The sequence below is a fragment of the Muntiacus reevesi genome, chromosome 2, assembly GCF_963930625.1.
Source record: "Muntiacus reevesi chromosome 2, mMunRee1.1, whole genome shotgun sequence".
NCBI lineage: Eukaryota > Metazoa > Chordata > Mammalia > Artiodactyla > Cervidae > Muntiacus > Muntiacus reevesi.
In genome coordinates this window covers 165,455,545-165,472,760 of record NC_089250.1, presented here as the reverse complement: position 1 = coordinate 165,472,760, position 17,216 = coordinate 165,455,545, and the positions used below count along the sequence as shown (strand labels likewise).

General features: G+C 55.0%; 1 protein-coding gene across 3 annotated transcripts in view; it reads right to left on the bottom strand.

The window, feature by feature from the left end:
- LHPP (phospholysine phosphohistidine inorganic pyrophosphate phosphatase) overlaps nt 1–17,216 on the bottom strand; it is a 120,028-nt gene that overhangs the window by 96,906 nt on the left and 5,906 nt on the right. For all 3 annotated transcript variants that reach the window (XM_065920149.1, XM_065920150.1, XM_065920151.1), the window contains exons 2-3: nt 6,282–6,469; nt 4,609–4,762 (exon numbers count right to left, since the gene is read on the bottom strand). In XM_065920149.1, coding sequence (XP_065776221.1) covers nt 4,609–4,762; nt 6,282–6,469 — 342 coding nt within the window. The remainder of the gene's footprint in view (nt 1–4,608; nt 4,763–6,281; nt 6,470–17,216) is intronic.

The window sequence follows — 17,216 nt, the reverse complement described above, 5'->3', positions numbered from 1 at the left end:
TAGTCCCAGTGGGAAGAAGAATCAGAACATGCGGCTGAAAAGATCCAATCAAAACCCTGTCTTTGCCACACTGATTTTTGGAACCTAAAGAAAAAAGCTGACTTCCATAAATCAAAACGAGAAACCTTAATATCTCTTTTTAAACTAAATGTGGACTTGCTTTCACAGGGTCGAGAACTTGTCTTTCTTATTCATCCAGGAAAATAAAAAGGCATCTTGAGGGCCATCTGTTGGCACAAAACACTTTTAGAGATACAGTAAACACAAGTACCCAAGTTAATTTTTCTTATCCCCCAAACACAAGAGATTTCATATATTTATTTTCTGTTACTGGCATAACAAAAGCCAAAGCAGGTCTGGCTTGAACCTGAGTACTCAAGCCACAAAGAAGAATCCGTGGATTCCGGAAAGACAGGAAAAACCCGGAGAGCAGCAGTCAGGTAGATTTTATGCTTTATTCCTCTGCCTTACCTTCCGATTATTCAGCACAGCCTCCCTTCAAAATGACCACTTGACCTTTCCCACAAGAGCCATTAACCTTCCATAGCCGGTCGCGTAAACAGCTTAATTTTCTGATGGAGGCATGACAGAAGAAATTACAAAGGCAATTCCCACTCTCAGTCCAAACAGATGCCAAATGTAAATCACTCCGTTTCCAGGATGAGGACATTCTGCCCCAGTGAATCCACCACCCTGCCTCCTTGGGGGCACCTCGCGGCCCCACTCGGGTGAAGGATGGCCCCTCACCACCGGTGACCCTCAACTGGATGTGACAGCAGCTCTTCCTGGGTCCTTGGGTTGTCCCAGGGGGCTATGACCTAAGCCCAGAAGCTGTTGGCCCCTTTCTCTGATTTCTGAGCATTCAACCCATAGCTCAAGTCAGAACCTCCAGCAGCTAGAGAACCCCTCGCCAGCTGCTTACTTGGAAAACAAATCTTTGCCTACTACTGAATTTGTTATAGAAGTACAAAGCTAAAAGAAACTGATTTTTTTTTTCTTTCTTTTTCAACCACATACCTATTTTGCCTACTATCCCTGATCTGGAAAAATAATTTATTAAAGATAATTTTGAAGAAAAAAGTTTTAACATAAATGAGTAATACCAAAGCTTCTTAATTGTGCTGTTCTTTAGCGAGGGGTTGGTAACTTTAGGGATGCCTACAGGACCAAGCCAGGAACGTAAAAGAGTCAAGCTGGCCAGCTCCTGTGGTTTGCAGTGACCTAAACCGCAGAAGGTAAAGATCAGCAAGGAACTCTGGCAGCTAATTTTGTCAACTTGGCTGAGCCAAGCTGCCCAGATATTTGGTCTAACGGTATTCTGGATGCTTCTGAGAAGATGTTTCTTGGATGACATTCACATTTAAACCAGTGGACTCTGAGTAAAGCAGATTGCCCTCCATAATGTGGTGGGCCTCGTCCAATCAGTTGAAGGCCCAGCCAAAACAAAGTCTGACCTCTCCAAACAAGAAGGAACCTGCCAGCGGATAACCTTGGCACTCAGACGGCAGCTCTTCCCTAAGTTTCCAGCCTGCTGGCCTATGTAGGAAAAGCCTAGCCTCCACAATTTCTCTATATATACCCATCTTCCTCAACCTATGACAGGGTTATGTTCTGATAAACGCATTACAAGCTGAAAATATCATTAAGTTAAAAATGCATTTAAAAAAAATGCATTTAATAAGCCCAGCCTACCTTAAATACGCTCAGAACACTTATATTAGCCTACAGTTGGGCAGAATTGTCTAACACAAAGTTTATTTTATAATAAAGCACTGAACATCTCATGTAATTTGTTGAACACGGTACTGAAAGTGAAGCTCAGAATGGTGGTCTGGGTACAGAACGTTCGCACATGCATTAGCTGCTGACCCTCGTGATTATGTGGCTGCCTGGGAGCAGTCAGTGCCCAGGATCTGCCCAGCATCACCAGACAGGACTGCACTGCCCGTGGGAAAGGATCAGAATTCGAAATTCGAAGTACGGTTTTTAAATCGAAAAGTTATAATTTGAACCATTGCTAAGTCAAGAACTGTCTGTATGTACGTCACCACACCCTGTTGGTTCTGTTTCTCTGGAGACCACTGACTAACACAGGATACACTTTTTTGCATGATAAACAGACTGGAATATTTGCAGCAGGACAAAGGTCCATACAGTCTGAGCTATGTTCTTTCCAGTAGTCATATACGGATGTGAGTGTTGGACCATAAAGAAGGCTGAGCACCGAAGAATTGATGCTTTTGAACTGTGGCGTTGGAGAAGACTCTTGAGAGTCCCTTGGACTGCAAGGAGATTCAGCCAGTCCATCCTAAAGGAGATGAGTCCTGAATATTCATTGGAAGGACTGATGCTGAAGTTGAAGCTCCAATACTCTGGCTACCTGATGGGAAGAACTGACTCACTGGAAAAGACCCTGATGCTGGGAAAGATTGAGGGCAGGAGGAGAAGGGGACGACAGAGGTTGAGATGGTTGGATGGCATCACCGACTTGATGGGCATGAGTTTGAGCAAGATCCGAGGGATGGTGAAGGACAGGGAAGCCTGGCGGGCTGCAGTCCGTGGGGTCACAAAGAGTTGGACATGACTTAGCAACTGAACAACAACAAAAGAAACATATCCTCTCTTCTCTTTCTTTAAATCTCTTTCACTTGCCTATTTAATAAAAAAAAAAGCTCAGCCATGAAGAAATATTTCTCTACTATGAGAAAAGCAACCGCCAGTACAAGCCGACCCTGAAGCCTGGAGATGGGCGGGAGGACGTGGTGGGGTCTCCGCTGCACCAGAGCCGAGGAACCAGTGGCTCCAGCCAAGTGGCAGCGCATTCGGGAATGTGGGGCGAGTACACTCAGATCTTCTGATTTTTCAAGAGAACCCAGAAATCCAGTTATTTTACGTAAAGTCTCCCAATTTTTAAAACGGCCTCAAAAAAGTTTAAGATCTTGCATGGACCCAATACCTGCTCTGGAATGGAGCCTAAAGGCGGCAGAGCACAGGCTCTGGGGGCTCTCCTGGCCACGCCCGCAATGACTGATGGGGCGACCGTGGCTCCCCTCGCCTCCCTAGCCTTGATATACCCATCTGTAAAATGGCAACGATGCTGCCTACAGCTCGCAGGGCTGTGGTCAGAATTAGACACAGTGAACTAGAGAGTGCTTCGCAATGGCCAGCGGCCAGATAAAACGTCCCCCTCGCGTCTACTGGAACAGCCACCCCCGTCCAGCAGGCAGAGGTGGGAAGACCCCAGTCATCAGAAGCACCCAGTGTGGGAAAGGCTTCCCCAGAGGTGGCCACAGAATTCCTGCCCTGCGCGAAGCTGGGGTCGGGTTCCACAGCACCCTTGTGACTCTAAAACCCTAGCGCTGCTTCCACGGAGGACAGAATAAACCTGCACTGCTTTCTGGGAAGCAACTTGGCAACACGCACCAAGAACCTCAAAAAATACACATCACCCGAAATGCCAGAAAGAGGCTGATCACGGCCTTTCTCAGGGAGAAAATCAGAAACAACCTACAGCAACTACAGGAGAGCCTGTAAGAAAAGTGAATAGGAATAACCTCGCCACAGAGACGTCTACTTATTATATGGAAGTGTTAGTCACTCAGTTACATGGGCCCCTTTGCGACCCCATGGACTGTGGCCCTCCAGGCTCCTCTGTCCACAGGATTCTCCAGGCAGGAATGCTGGAGTGGGTAGCCATTCCCTTCTCCAGGGGATCTTCCCAACCCAGGGACCAAACTCGGGTCTCCCACATTGCAGGCAAACTGTCTACCCTCTGAGCCACCAGGGAAGCCCTATTGTATGGAAAGTGGTTCACAAAATATTCGGTGAACAACTAAAACCGGGTGACAGAACTAGGTCGAGTTAGGTACTGAAGCAGTGAACACACCCACGTGTAATGACTTCTGCAAAGAAAACTGCTTGGAAGGACACACACCAAAATGCCGACTGCTGTTTCCTCCTGCGGTGGGACTGAAAACGCTGTTTTCCTCTTTTCACTCATCTGTATTCAACAGTTTTTCTTCAATGAAGATGTGTTGTCTTGGTGATAAAAGAGGTTAAGAGAAATAATCAATGCAGTGTTTTAAAAGAGACTGTGAGGCCCAGGCTGCAGACTCGGACAAACATGCTGGTGAGAAAATGACAAGTTGACAGACTGCCCCACAACCAGAGGTGTGGGGCCCAGACGCGAGCCCACAGGCCCTCTCGAGCCTGCTCTCACTGCTCAGGCGTCCGTCTCCTCGGCACAGCCCATCAGCCCTGGGCTGTGTCCTGTGACAACGACCGAAACGCGGCACGGCCACCCTGATCTCCAGGGGTTTCCTCTGCAGTGACCCACCCCTGCCCCCGGCCGCTCCCAGCCACTCACAAGGAAGCTTGACCAACCAGCTGAAGACCAGGTCTCTGCTCAAAAATTATCAAAAGACAGGGATGACGAAATGAAGGAAAAAAGCAAGAAAAGGAGAGGGAAGGAAGAAGGAACCACACGGCGTCCACCCCACGCCCACCCTTCCCAGCTTCTCTGCTGATTCCTTAAGTCTGAGAGAACCACGGAGCATCGCCCAGAGTGTCTGGAAATGACTCCCTCCCCCCACCCCACAGCCGACTTACCCTTTTCCCAGTGAGAAGAGCACGGGGTTTTCCAGCTCCATGAGCACCTGGAAAGCTTTATTCATGTTTCGATAAGAAAAGCCTTCTCCTGCATCTGCAATTACGACACAGTTTGGGTTGGACGTGTCGATCTGATCAAATTCCGAACGGACTCCTGGAAAGAAGGAGAGAGAAGGGTTTGATCCCTGGGTCAGGAAGATTCCCTGGGGGAGGGCATGGCAATCCACTCCAGTATTCTTGCCTGGGAAATCCCATGGACAGAGGAGCCTGATGGGTTACAGTCCATGGGGTCGCAAAGAGTTGGACACAACCAAACAACTTAGGAATAACCACCACCACCAAAGTCTGCAAGTGACTTTGAGATGCATCAAAAACATAAAGATGGACAGATGGATGCAGGGATGGGGAGATGTATAATGAAGAAAACATAGCAAAATGTCATTGGTAAAGTCAAGGTGAAGGGCAAACAAATATTCCAAAAAAATTCTTTCAGCTTTGCCATCTGTTTGAAAATCCTCATAACAAAAGTTGGGGGGAGGGGTTGGAATTCATCAACAATAAAACCTGAAAAAGATTCAAGGTCTGAAAAGACAGGGACACCTATGCAAAACACAGATGCGAGAGTACAGGTGACGAAGGGCATCTGGCTTCTCCCACAGCTTCTCGAGCGCCAACATCTGCCTGTTGGACTCACTGATGAAAGACGTCTTCAAGGGGAACACTGAGTTTCCCTCTCCTCTCTGGTAGGTGCACCCCAACCCGTCTCTCTGCCCCTGCCCTGGGGAGGGGAGGATTTTCTCTCTTAAATCTTTCTGTTACTTTAAGGACCTATTCTAAAGACACGGGCAAGGATCCCAGATCACAGAGGAAGCATTTCGAGAAAAACAATTTCTAAAGGCTGGGCATGTCGCCCTCGACTGGCGCCAGAGCTGTGGACTTGGCCTCCGGACCTTCAGGGAGCTCTTTCCATTTCTGGGAGGCCCCTACCCCTGTCCGAGGGAAGAAAAGCGTCCTTGCCTCTGCCACAGGTTTGTAATTAAATAACAACGCTGTTTCTATGCAATGACAAAAAAGTGTCCTGAATTCCGAAGCATGTACTGTCTCTTCTTTTTAAATATTCAGAAGGCACCAGGTAATACTGTTCTTTCTTCTTCATTTCAGCAAAACTCCCAGCTGAGGGTCAAAGGGACTCTATCCTTGCCTTCAGACTGATGTTAGCAAGTAAACCTGTGCCATTAACCAGAGCACGGGGCTGGTTTTCACAAATACGGTTCCGAAACCTACAGACCTAGCTTTGCATCTATTCTATTTGTCTGTCTGTCTCTCTCTCTCTCTCACACACACAGACACAGACCCCAGAGGCTAACATCTTGCCCCCCTTGACAATTTCCTGCCACCTTGCTCCATCCTGGATCACAGAAAACAGACTCAGGGTTTTCCTGCCTCCAAGGAGCCATATGGACCCTGCCTCTGACCACCACCCTACCCGACCCCAACCCCCAGGCCCGGGATGATGCCAGGATGGATGGGGCCAGGGTCCCAGCAGAGAGCCCCTGGGTTCCACCCCAAGGCCCATGGGTCTAAGGAGGGCCAGGTGCCCCCTCTGTGTCTTCCCCAGCCCCCAGCTGGAAAGGGGGTGCCTTCACCCCGCCTCCGGGGCCCGAGGGGCCTACCGTCATGGATGAGCAGGTGTGGCCGCAGGCCTCTCTGCTTCAGGATCAGGCAGGCGGCGGGGGCCGGCGCGGTCACCTCGCCCTCGGAGACGTCGAAACCCAGCCGTCGCAGCAGCCTCACCAGGTCCACCCGCGACTTCTGCGACTCGTTGGTGCAGAACCTGACCTTCAGTCGGGACCGCTTCAGTCTGTAGAGGGGAGAGAGGCGGTGGGGGGCTGTCAGCAGGCAGGCCGGTCGCCCGGGGAAGGGCCTAGACAGGTGCTTCTCCGGGGGAAAACAGTCCAGAGCAAGCCGGGTCTCCACGAGCCCCTGAGCTGGGCCTCGACAGCCTCACCAGACCCTGGGGTTTCTGAGCTGAAGAAGACCCTTTTCATCCTCGCTGAGCTCCATGCACCTGAGACGCCCCGAGTTCCCACGTGACCTCCGCTTCTGCCTGGGACACGGCCATGCCCCTCCACCCGGGACACACCTCCTCTTCACACAAGCCAATCTGCCCACCTCCTGGGACCCACTCGACACCTCCCCACCCCGCACCGCACCGCTCAGCCTGGTGGAGTTCCCCTATGAGCAGCCCGGCCACTCCTCTGGGCCCTCCCACCACAGTGAGCATCTCCACTGAGCATCTGAGCTGACCCCCGAGTATCTACATTTCCCCAAAATGCAAAGGCTGAGGGATCACAGGCCGAGGTGTGCCATCTAGCCGCTGTCACTGAAGACAGGTCTGCCAGACAGTCATCGGGCGCATAGGCGAGCTAACGGGATGGGAGCCGGGGATGCCCGCAGCGTCGGCAGCTCCAACAGCCTGGTAGGGCCCACGGGAGGCTCTGAAGCCCCACTGCACCCGGGCCGGCTCTGCGAAGGCAAAGTCACAAAACCCGGTGCCCAGAGAGAACCCAGGGAAATAACGCTGAGCCCTTCGCTGACAGTGACTGAGTGCCTACTCATGGGCCGGTGGGGCTGGGCACTCGGACACGCCGCGGTGCCCGCAGGCGGGCCCTCTGACCCCGGAGTCCTCGGTCGGTGCGTGAGGCGGGAGATTGCACACAGGAGGGGTACAGGGGTCAGCACGAGAGAGGGGACGGGAAGGACCAAAGAGGTGAGGAGACAGGATGGCCAGGAGCGTGGGCAGGTCAGGAGGCCTCCCCGCGGAGGAGACGGCTCTGGAGCTGAGACTGGAAGGGAAGCCAAGAGACAAAGGAACAGGGACCCCCAGAAGGAGGGGGCCCTGCGACAGTCGGCGCTGCAGGTGAGGCCAGGCCCCAAGCAAGGGGGTCAGTGGGCTGGCTACCCGGCCTGGTCCCGAGCACACGGCCCTCCCTGGATGAACCCCGGGCCATGGCGTGGGGGCCCTCAGATTTGGCATCTGCTGAGAGCATGGGAGGAGACGTGGAAGACACCAGGCCGCCAGTCAGGAGGTCCGAGAAACCCTAGGGAAAAGGGGAAGGGTCTGTCCAGCGTCCCCTTCTCCAACCCTCTGGGCGGCGCAGCCCCATTCTGCCTGTAGCCTGCTTTTCTTTCTGACGCTAACCCGTATCTCCAATCATCGCATGTTTGCATTTGTTCAGCGTCCCTCTCCTGGACTCACATGCTCCATGAGGTTAGGAACGAGGTCTGAAGGGTGGGCCCGCGGCAGGCCCCTGACAAGTCTTTGCCGAATGACTGGGTGATGGCAAGTCCAGATGACATCTGGTGAGAGGCACCCTGCCTTGGGACCACGCCTACCACTTCCCCTGAGGGTGCCCCGAGCCTGCAGCTGCCTCACTTCACCCCACTCGGTGGTGAAGACACGCATTCCCACGTTACAGTGAGCCTCTAGACCCGCCAAGCACCGGAGCCGACGGGCGAGACCTGGGAAGAAATGTCAGGTCCTACTGACAGCAGGGCGAACAAATGCAGATGGAGAGGCTGACAATGTCGTATGATCAGCAGCCCAGGTTTCAGTCCTTTCTCAGTATTTGTCTTTCCTAATCAGGGGGTTATGAATTATCAATTATGCTTAGTGGTTAATTGCCCTTCATAAAGACAGCTTTTGTATTTTTAAATTAGGCAGTTAATATATTGTAACTAATAGCATCACCTTGTATATTACGGGCAGATCTTCCACTGATTGGCGCCTGGAATGTGTGATCCGCACCCAAGTTAATGGAGCAGTTGAGGGAAGGAGGCGGCAGGTGCCGGGGGACTAATTATTGCTAATGGATTACGATGTGACCTTCTCAGAACAGTGAGCAATTGGTGTGACGGTGAGATGACAGGACCTCGCAGCTGCTATTCCAAACACAGCTCTGATGCCCATGAAACACAGGTAAACAACAGAACTCACCGCAGACAGTTCTCCGCCGACACACGACGTACGTTTACTGAAGACGCAGTGCTTTAAAATCAAAAGTACTCAAATGGAGAAAGTAACATGGAAACCTCTACACTACCATATGTAAAACAGATAGCCAGTGGGAATTTGCCGTATGACTCAGGGAGCTCAACCTGGGGCTCTGTGACCACCTAGAGGGGTGGGATGGTGCGGGAGGTGGGAGGGAGGTCAGAGGGAGGGGACACATGTACACCTGTGGCTGATTCACGCTGTCATATGGCAGAAACCAACACGATATTGTAGTTATCCTCCAATTAAAAATAAAACAAAATTACTAGTTTTAGGACTGAATCATCCCCCGGACAGCGGTGGGAAATGCTCGGGGAAGGCCCCTCACTGCCGGTCTGTCCTGTCCCTGATCACACCCTCTTTTCGCTTTCTGGCATGAGTCCCAGGTCCTCTCTTCATTTATCTTAATTACTAAAAGCAACAAAAGTACTGGTTGGATGGATGCGTGCATGCTCAGTCGTGTCTGACTCTTTGCAACCCTCCGGACTGTACCCTGCCAGGCTCCTCGGTCCATGGGATTCTCCAGGCAAGAATACCAGCATGGGTTGCCATTTTCTCCTCCAGGGGATCTTCCTGACCCAGGGATCGAACCATCGTCTCCTGTGTCTTCTGCATTGTAGGTGCATTTCTTTTTTTTTACCACTGAACCATCAAGGAAGCCCTAAAGTATTATTCATTATTATTATTAAAAATAGTAAAGGATGAATATGTTACATTCAGCCTTGCCTTGGGGGTCAGTATCAGGGACCTGATGTCATCCTCACCCCTTGAGGGCAGAGCGCCCTGTGGACACCCTGTGTCCCCCGCATGCACCCCCAGGGCCAGGAGCCTGGAGCGCAGAAGGCGCTAAACACCTGCCATATTGAGTCTGCGAGCTATGGAGGCAAGAACCAGGAGCCCCGTCCCAGGGATGAGAAAACAGGAGCTCCAGGAGGCAGACACCTGAGAAGGCCACCCCGCCCTCCATCTCGTAGGCTGACCCCCTCGGGAGGTAATGAAGGTCAGGAGAGGATGGAAGGGTGGGGCCGGGACGCGACAGGATCACAGCCACAGGCGCCAGGGGTCCCTCTGCGATACAGAGAGGAGGCCACGTCAGGGCACAGCTGAAGGGGGCCGCCTAGCAAGCCGGGAAGAGGGCTCCCCCCCACCAGAAACCCACCCTAGAGGCACCTCGATCTCGGACGCCCAGACTTCAGGACTGGGGGCAGATACACCTCTGTCGCTGAGCCCCCCACGCCTGTGGTACTCTGGTTCCGGCAGACTAAGGCCGTGGAGGAGCCAAAGCCTTGGCGTCTCTTGGAGGGGTTGCTGCTTAATATCAGATTCAGCCTTGGACGGCCTGGAACACATGAACCCAAAGTCAGGAGAGCGGGAGCCAGGTGTGGCTTCAGGGCCGCGAGCCCCAGAGACGCCGGCACCGGACTGGGCCTGGCTCCAGGCCAGGCCAGGCCATCCCCGACCCCCAACACCCCAGGACCCTGGGGACAGAGGGCCTACCACAGGGCCCCGGCCGCCAGAGTGGGGCTCCGGCCGCCAGAGTGGGGCTCCGGCCGGACGTCCCCTCTGAGACCACAGTCACGTCCTCAGTCTGCTGTGCCTCCCCGGACCGGACCCCCCCGCCACGTCCCGAGCAGGTGGGGACTTGCCTCTACTTCCCGTGGGCGCACCAGCTCTTTGAACTGACCTTTACCTCCTCCCAGAGGCCGGGACAAGCTCTGAGTGACAGCGTCGCCTGATGCCATTACCGAGCATCACATGAGCGGGTCCCTTGCAAATCACCTTGGACCTCACACATCTGCTAGCTGTCGGCATCTGCCAGGGGCGCTCACCCGAACATAATGGAAACCCTCTCATTATCGCTCGGGAGCAGGTAGAGCGCTGGGACGATTACTGGACATCCTGGCTGACCTTGGCACAGCTCCACCGCCCAGCGCCCTCTGGGCTCACCAGAGAGGAGCTGGACAGCGGCAAGGAGGCTGCCCTGGGTAAGGCCCCTCCGAGCTCAGCCCCCACCCGGCCCCAGCCACCTCTGACCTTCATCTGACCCCGAAGGACCTCGCATCACCCTGAGTCTTTGCCGTCACCCATCCCCTATGGCAAATCCTACGCGTCCTTCAAAGCCTGGTTCGTATGTCCCTTCCTCCAGGAAGGCCCCCCAGACTTCTGTCCCCACCCAGGCAGTCTGTCCTCTTCCCTCTTGGCTTTCACAGCTCTAGAAGCACAGCAGCACTTTTCTGTGAGAACCACTTAAGTGACCCAAATTCTCATGGAACCAACTCATTTTAGCACCCAGAGAACCTCGGGAGGGCTCACTGCCAATGCTGCTCACGGGCAGCACTGCTTCAGCGTCTGCTGGGTTTAGGGTTGGGGCTGGGGTTAGGGTTGGGTTTGGGGTTAGGGTTGGGGTTAGAGTTGGGGCTGGGGTTAGGGTTAGGGTTGGGGTTAGGGTTAGGGTTGGGGCTGGGGTTAGGGTTGGGGTTAGGTTTAGGGTTAGGTTTGGGGTTAGGTTTAGGGTTGGGGTTAGGGAAAGCACAGTGGAGCCTGATGAGTCCAGATGGGTAGACGGGAGAACGGGCCTTTGCACAGGGATGCAGGGCAAGTCATGCCTTCCTGCAGCCAAGGGACAAATGCATATGAGACGCTCTAATACTGAGCGGGAGGCCAGGAGGTCAAGGAGCGACCCAGACGTGCTGCAGGGTCTGATGAGTATGGGCTGTGGCACCTCCACAAGCTATTTCTTCTCTCTGGGGCCCAGTTTCCTCATCTGGAAGATGGGATGATAACAGCCTCACGTGCTGAAGCTCCAGGGAGATCTTCGAGGTGCCAGCTTGGGCCTGGCCCACGGTCAGAGCTCGCTCAGGGTGTGCGGAGAACGTCGGCCAGTAAGCGGCCAGCAGACAGGCTCCCCAATCTCGTTCCCGGCCCCCCTCCCTGCCCCCACTGCCCAGAGCAGGCGGGCCCTCCCCCATCACACTCTAGCCACCCCATCACCAAGCAGAGAGGCCCCCCACGGCTGGCAGGCCCTCCCGTCTGCTGCTCCTACCACCTGGGCCTCCCAGGAGCAAGGGCTGGGTCCTACTGATGGTGGAGGGGTCGGGGGTGTGGGTGGGGTCTGGAAGACCAGGCTGATGGTGGCTCCAAACCTTACTCCCACCCCAAGGAGAAGGACCCTCACAGGACGGTGAAGGAGAGGAGGCCTCAAGCTGGGTGGGCTCCTGGGTGGGTAGGGAAGGCAGCAGGCTGGCAGGTCAAACTTGAAGCGATAAACGAGGGTAGAGGATGGTGACTCCTCCCGACCACAGAGAGAACAGGGTCCACGTCCTCTGATTTACGTGTCCCTGGGCTGGTCTTCATGGAACAACAGACTGGTTCCAAATAGGAAAAGGAGTACATCAAGGCTGTATATTGTCACCCTGCTTATTTAACTTATATGCAGAGTACATCATGAGAAACGCTGGGCTGGAGGAAGCACAAGCTGGAATCAAGATTGCCGGAAGAAATATCAATAACCTCAGATATGCAGATGACACCACCCTTATGGCAGAAAGTGAAGAAGAACTAAAGAGCCTCTTGGTGAAAGTGAAAGAGGAGAGTGAAAAAGTTGGCTTAAAACTCAACATTCAGAAAACTAAGATCATGGCATCTGGTCCCATCACTTCATGGCAAATAGATGGGGAAACAGTGGTAACTTTATTTTTTTGGGCTCCAAAATCACTGAAAATGGTGATTGCAGCCATGAAATTAAAAGACGCTTCCTCCTTGGAAGGAAAGTTATGACCAACCTAGACAGCATATTAAAAAGAGAGATATTACTTTGTCAACAAAGATCTGTCTAGTCAAGGGTATGGTTTTTCCAGTAGTCATGTATGGATGTGAGAGTTGGACTATAAAGAAAGCTGAGCACCGAAGAATTGATGTTTTTGAACTGTGGTGTTGGAGAAGACTCTTGAGAGTCCCTTGGACTGCAAGGAGATCCAACCAGTCCATCCTAAAGGAGATCAGTCCTGGGTGTTCATTGGAAGGACTGACACTGAAGCTGAAACTCCAATACTATGGCCCACCTGATGCGAAGAGCTGACTCACTGGAAAAGACCCTGATGCTGGGAAAGATTGAGGGCAGGAGGAGAAGGGGACGACAGAGGATGAGACGGCTGGATGGCATCACTGACTCAATGGACATGAGTTTGCATAAGCTTCAGGACTTGGTGATGGACAGGGAGGCCTGGTGTGCCATGCGGTTCATGGGGTCACAAAGAGTTGGACACGACTGAGCAACTGAACTGAACTGGGTTGGTCTTCACAAGAGCTGTGTGAGGTTCACAGGCCCACCCAGGGCTGAAGTCTCTACCACATCCAGTGACCTCGAGCCCTGCCCTGAGACGGAGAAACAGACCAGAAGGGGAGAAAGGTGGGGGAGGGGAAGAGCATGTCCCCCACATCCCCGCCTCCCTGACCCACACTGCCTGCTCTGTGCCCCCATCCCGGGGGCTGCAACTAAAGACACTATTTGGTGGAGAGAAGCCCCTCTTTCTATCAAAAATGGCCAGAGCTGCAGATAAATGAATCTCTGTGGTTCGGGTTTCCAAGAGAAGGAAAGGACACCCTCAACACCCTGGGGGGCACTCATTATGAACTGAAACCTGGGCAGCAGCGCCCAGTCAAGACCCTCAGAGAACAGGAGTCCCGGTTGCCCCATCTCTCGGCATCCAGATCTTTGTTACGTGGCGGGGCTCCGCGGCAGCGCCAGCCACTGTCTGATACTGAGATCTGTGGCCGCTTCCCTTTTAGAAAGCCACGGAGACGGACCGCACACATTCAGAAAACTGACACATGCAAAGGGCCTATTTGTTCTAAGGACTCGCTAGTTTATCATAGGGTCACATGGGAGCCCGTGCGCAGAGCAGGCGCAGTCCTGCAGCAGAGAAATCCAGTCATTTAAAAAAAAAAAGAAAGGAAAGGAGGGAGGTGGTGGGGAGAGGGAGAAAGAAAGAGAAAGAATGAGGGAGGGAAGAAGGAAGGAAGAAGGAGGAAAAAAAGAAAAACACCGTCATTCTAGCACACCAAGGGGCAGCCACCGTTGATTCCGGGAGGACCCCGGCCCAGCTCCCCATGCGCCCAGATGAATGGGCATCAGCTCGGGGTCAGGGAGCTGCCCTCCAGCTGGAGCACCGACAGAAGGGCTTCTGCCTCTTGAGAAGGGGGTCTGGCTTCCCAGCTGGGGTCCCGGACCTGCACTACACACATGCCCTTGGCCCAGGCATCCCTGGGCCAGACTCAGGGGTCTGAGATCCCAGCCATGAAATGGGGTCACACCCAGCCTTCCAGGTCTTCAGGGGGGAGGGGCACAGCGGGCCCAAGAGGAGTCCTCCCTCGTGCTGACAGCGCCAGGGCGCTGTGAACACAGGGGCGCGGGGAAGGCTTTTGCCAGGAGCACGAGCTGGGCCTGCTGCACCTCCCCCTCCTGGCCACCAGAGCAGACCTTTCGGCCAGCCGGTGACGACCAGCTGCGGGGTCCCTGGAGGTCCCTGCCCACTCTCCAGCTGGCCCTCTGCTGGGCACAGTGTCGTCAAGAGTCCAGGCAAGAAACGGGAGTCCAAAGTCTGGACGGAGAGAAGAGACAGAACACAGAGGCGGTGACGCACGCAGGTGGCTCTGGCTGAGCCTCAGTGTTGGCCAGCCAGCCACTGACCTCAGGAGGACAGTGGAGAAGGAGGGGACAGTCAAATAGATGTCGGGCGAGCCCAGAGCCAGGGTCCTTATGAAACAAGCGGCATACCTTCCCCGCCTGGGGCCGGGGCTGGGGCTGGGGCTGGGGCTACCCCCGCTCCGGCCCCTGCCCCCCTTGCCATCCAGTGAGTTCTCGCTCTGACTTGCCTGAGCCTCTGAGCTCTGATCAGAGAGCCACACCGAGCTCACGGCATCGCTTTACTAGTTACTGACAACTGAAATTTAGAATCAGATGCACGGGAATCTGCAAACCAGAGAAGACTTGGAGACTGTCCAGTCTAGTGGTTCCTTTCACTGAGGGGGAGACCGAGGCCCAGAGGGACACGAGCCACTTAAAGGACATGTTTTCAAGAGTCAAGGGGTCTGTGGACCACCCTCCAGCCTTGGACGGCCAGCCACCAGTCAGTTCTCCCCTGATGTGGCCACCGGCTGGGCATGGGCTGGGCGCTGCAGGGGACAGAGGCCGGGTATTCCTGGGGTAAGGGGGCCTCAGCTCGGGAAGCAGACACACCCACAGCACCGCCACCAGCCTGTCGCTGTGTGAGGCCAAGGCTTGTCACCCAACCCTCTCCCACCTCAGTGTACGCCTCTGTAAAATGGGCCACCGGCAGAAGCCACTGACAGGACTGTTCTGAAGCATGTTGCAAAAGCTCTGTGAGTGACGACGCTGGTGACAACCTCACCTCTGGCAGGCCCAGGGCTGGGTACCGGGGACATTCAGGCCCTCGAGGCAGGCAGCTGGACAGGAAGCCAGATGCTCAGGGCACCTGGGATCGCAGATGGAGACAGCAGGTGAGCTGGGGCAACCGATAAGAAAGAGGGCAAAGTTCAACCAGACAAGGCGGGGGGGGGGGGGGGGGGGGACTGGGGCTGGCTGTTCTGCCAGACGTCCCCGTGACACCCAGGCTGGACAGCCCCAAGGGCAGTTACAACAGCTTCCAGGAATGAAACGGACGCACAGAAAGCCTAAGGAACTTGCCGGAGGCCACATTACAGCCACACGCTGGGCTGGGACTTGGACCTAGGTCCCCACCCGCCAGAGCGGACTCCAACCTTCTTGGGGGGTGTGGCACCTGCCCGGGCAGGGGTGCTGACCCCCGCTCTCGGAGCAAGTCCCAGCCCCGCCCCCCTCCACTCAGGCACTGAGTGGGACTGTTCACAAGAAGGAAGCCCCTCTGGCTCCTGAAGATTAAACTGTAGACGTTATGCAACAAGCACTGGGCCGGGGAGGGGGGCACTGTGCGCTCGGCCCCCCGGGGCCCCAGCTCTGAAGTCAGCCCATGACATCAGCAGCACGGCCGCGGGGCATTCCGGACAAACGCCCCTTGTCCAAGGTCCAGGCTGACTCAGCGGAGCTGTTTCTGGCATAAATGAACTCAGAACAAGCGGCCTGTCCCCTCTGAGAGCCTCAAGAGTCCCTCCGGCAGATGCTGGGCCACACCTCGGGGACGGGGCGAGGAGACACAGGGAGCCACCTCCGGCTGGCTGTGTGCGTGGGGTCTGATGGAGCGAGCGGGGTGGGGTGGTGCTGACCCTCAAGGAAGCCGAGCTGCAGACAAGCCCCCGGCCCTGATCCTCGGGCCCTGAGGCCTGCGGGGCGGGGCCTGACTTTTACAGGGTCGCAGGGCTCGTGTGCACGTTTGGGAGCACCGGCCGCGGGTCTGAGAGTCCCGGGTAGCAATTGCTTTATGAGGCTGCCCGGCCAAGGCGGCCCTGCTTCCTTCCGCCGCCGCGAAAAGGCTGGGCCGAGGGGGACCCCGCAGCTGTGCTTTAGTGCCCGAGACAGGATGCAGTAAACGCCGCCCTCCCCGGCTTTCACATGCAGATACCTCGGGGCTCCCTTTGTGCGGGGCAGCCCCTGCTGTGCCAGGCCCTGCCTCTGAATGGCTCCCCTTGGGGAGCCCAGCTGCCCAAGAATGGACTCCAATAAAGGGCCTGCTGGGGGCCCCAGGCCGGTTACAGATGTCCCGGGACCACGCCCACCACAAGCCCCGGGGCAGTAAATGGGCCCCACCTGGCCCACCCTGCGGCTCCAGGAGGCCTGGACCTCCTGCTCTCCCATCTGGGACGCCACTGGCCCAGAGGACAGGTCCAGAGCCCACCTTACACGTCACCGGTTCCACGTGGCTGGGCTCCCCGACCTCGGCTCCCATCTCCCCCACACTTGCCTTCTGGGCGCTGTTTATGCTGCCCTCCCCAGACTGGACGGTCAGCACCCGCCCTGGGAGCAGGGACTTCCATCTGCCCCACTCACTGCCCCTGTCCCAGTGCCTCCAGCTGTGTTTCTAGCATGAAAGAACGTGAAGGTAAAGTGTGGGTCGCTCAGTTGCATCTGACTCTTTGTGACCCCATTTGCTGTCCACCAGGCTCCTCTGTCCATGGAATTCTGCAGGCAAGAATACTGGAGTGAGTAGCCTTTCCCTTCTCCAGGGGATTTTCCCAACCCAGGGATCGAACCCGGGTCTCCTGCATCTGCAGGCGGATTCTTTACCAACTGAACCACCAGGGAAGCCTAGTATAAAGAAAAGTGAGAAGTGAAAGTCACTCAGTCATGTCTGACTCTTGGCGACCCCACAGACTATATAGTCCATGGAATTCTCCTGGCCAGAATACTGAAGCGAATAGCCTTTCCCTTCTCCAGCAGATCTTCCTCACCCAGGGATCGAACCCACGTCTCCCACATTGCAGGCAGATTCTTTACCAGCTGAGCCACCAAAAAGAGCACTTGACAAATATGTGAAGGAAGAAATGGACAAGTACATCTTTGATGAGAAGCCATGAAGTACTGCAGGGAAAACTGGGGCTTGGAGTCGGGTGGATGGGGCTT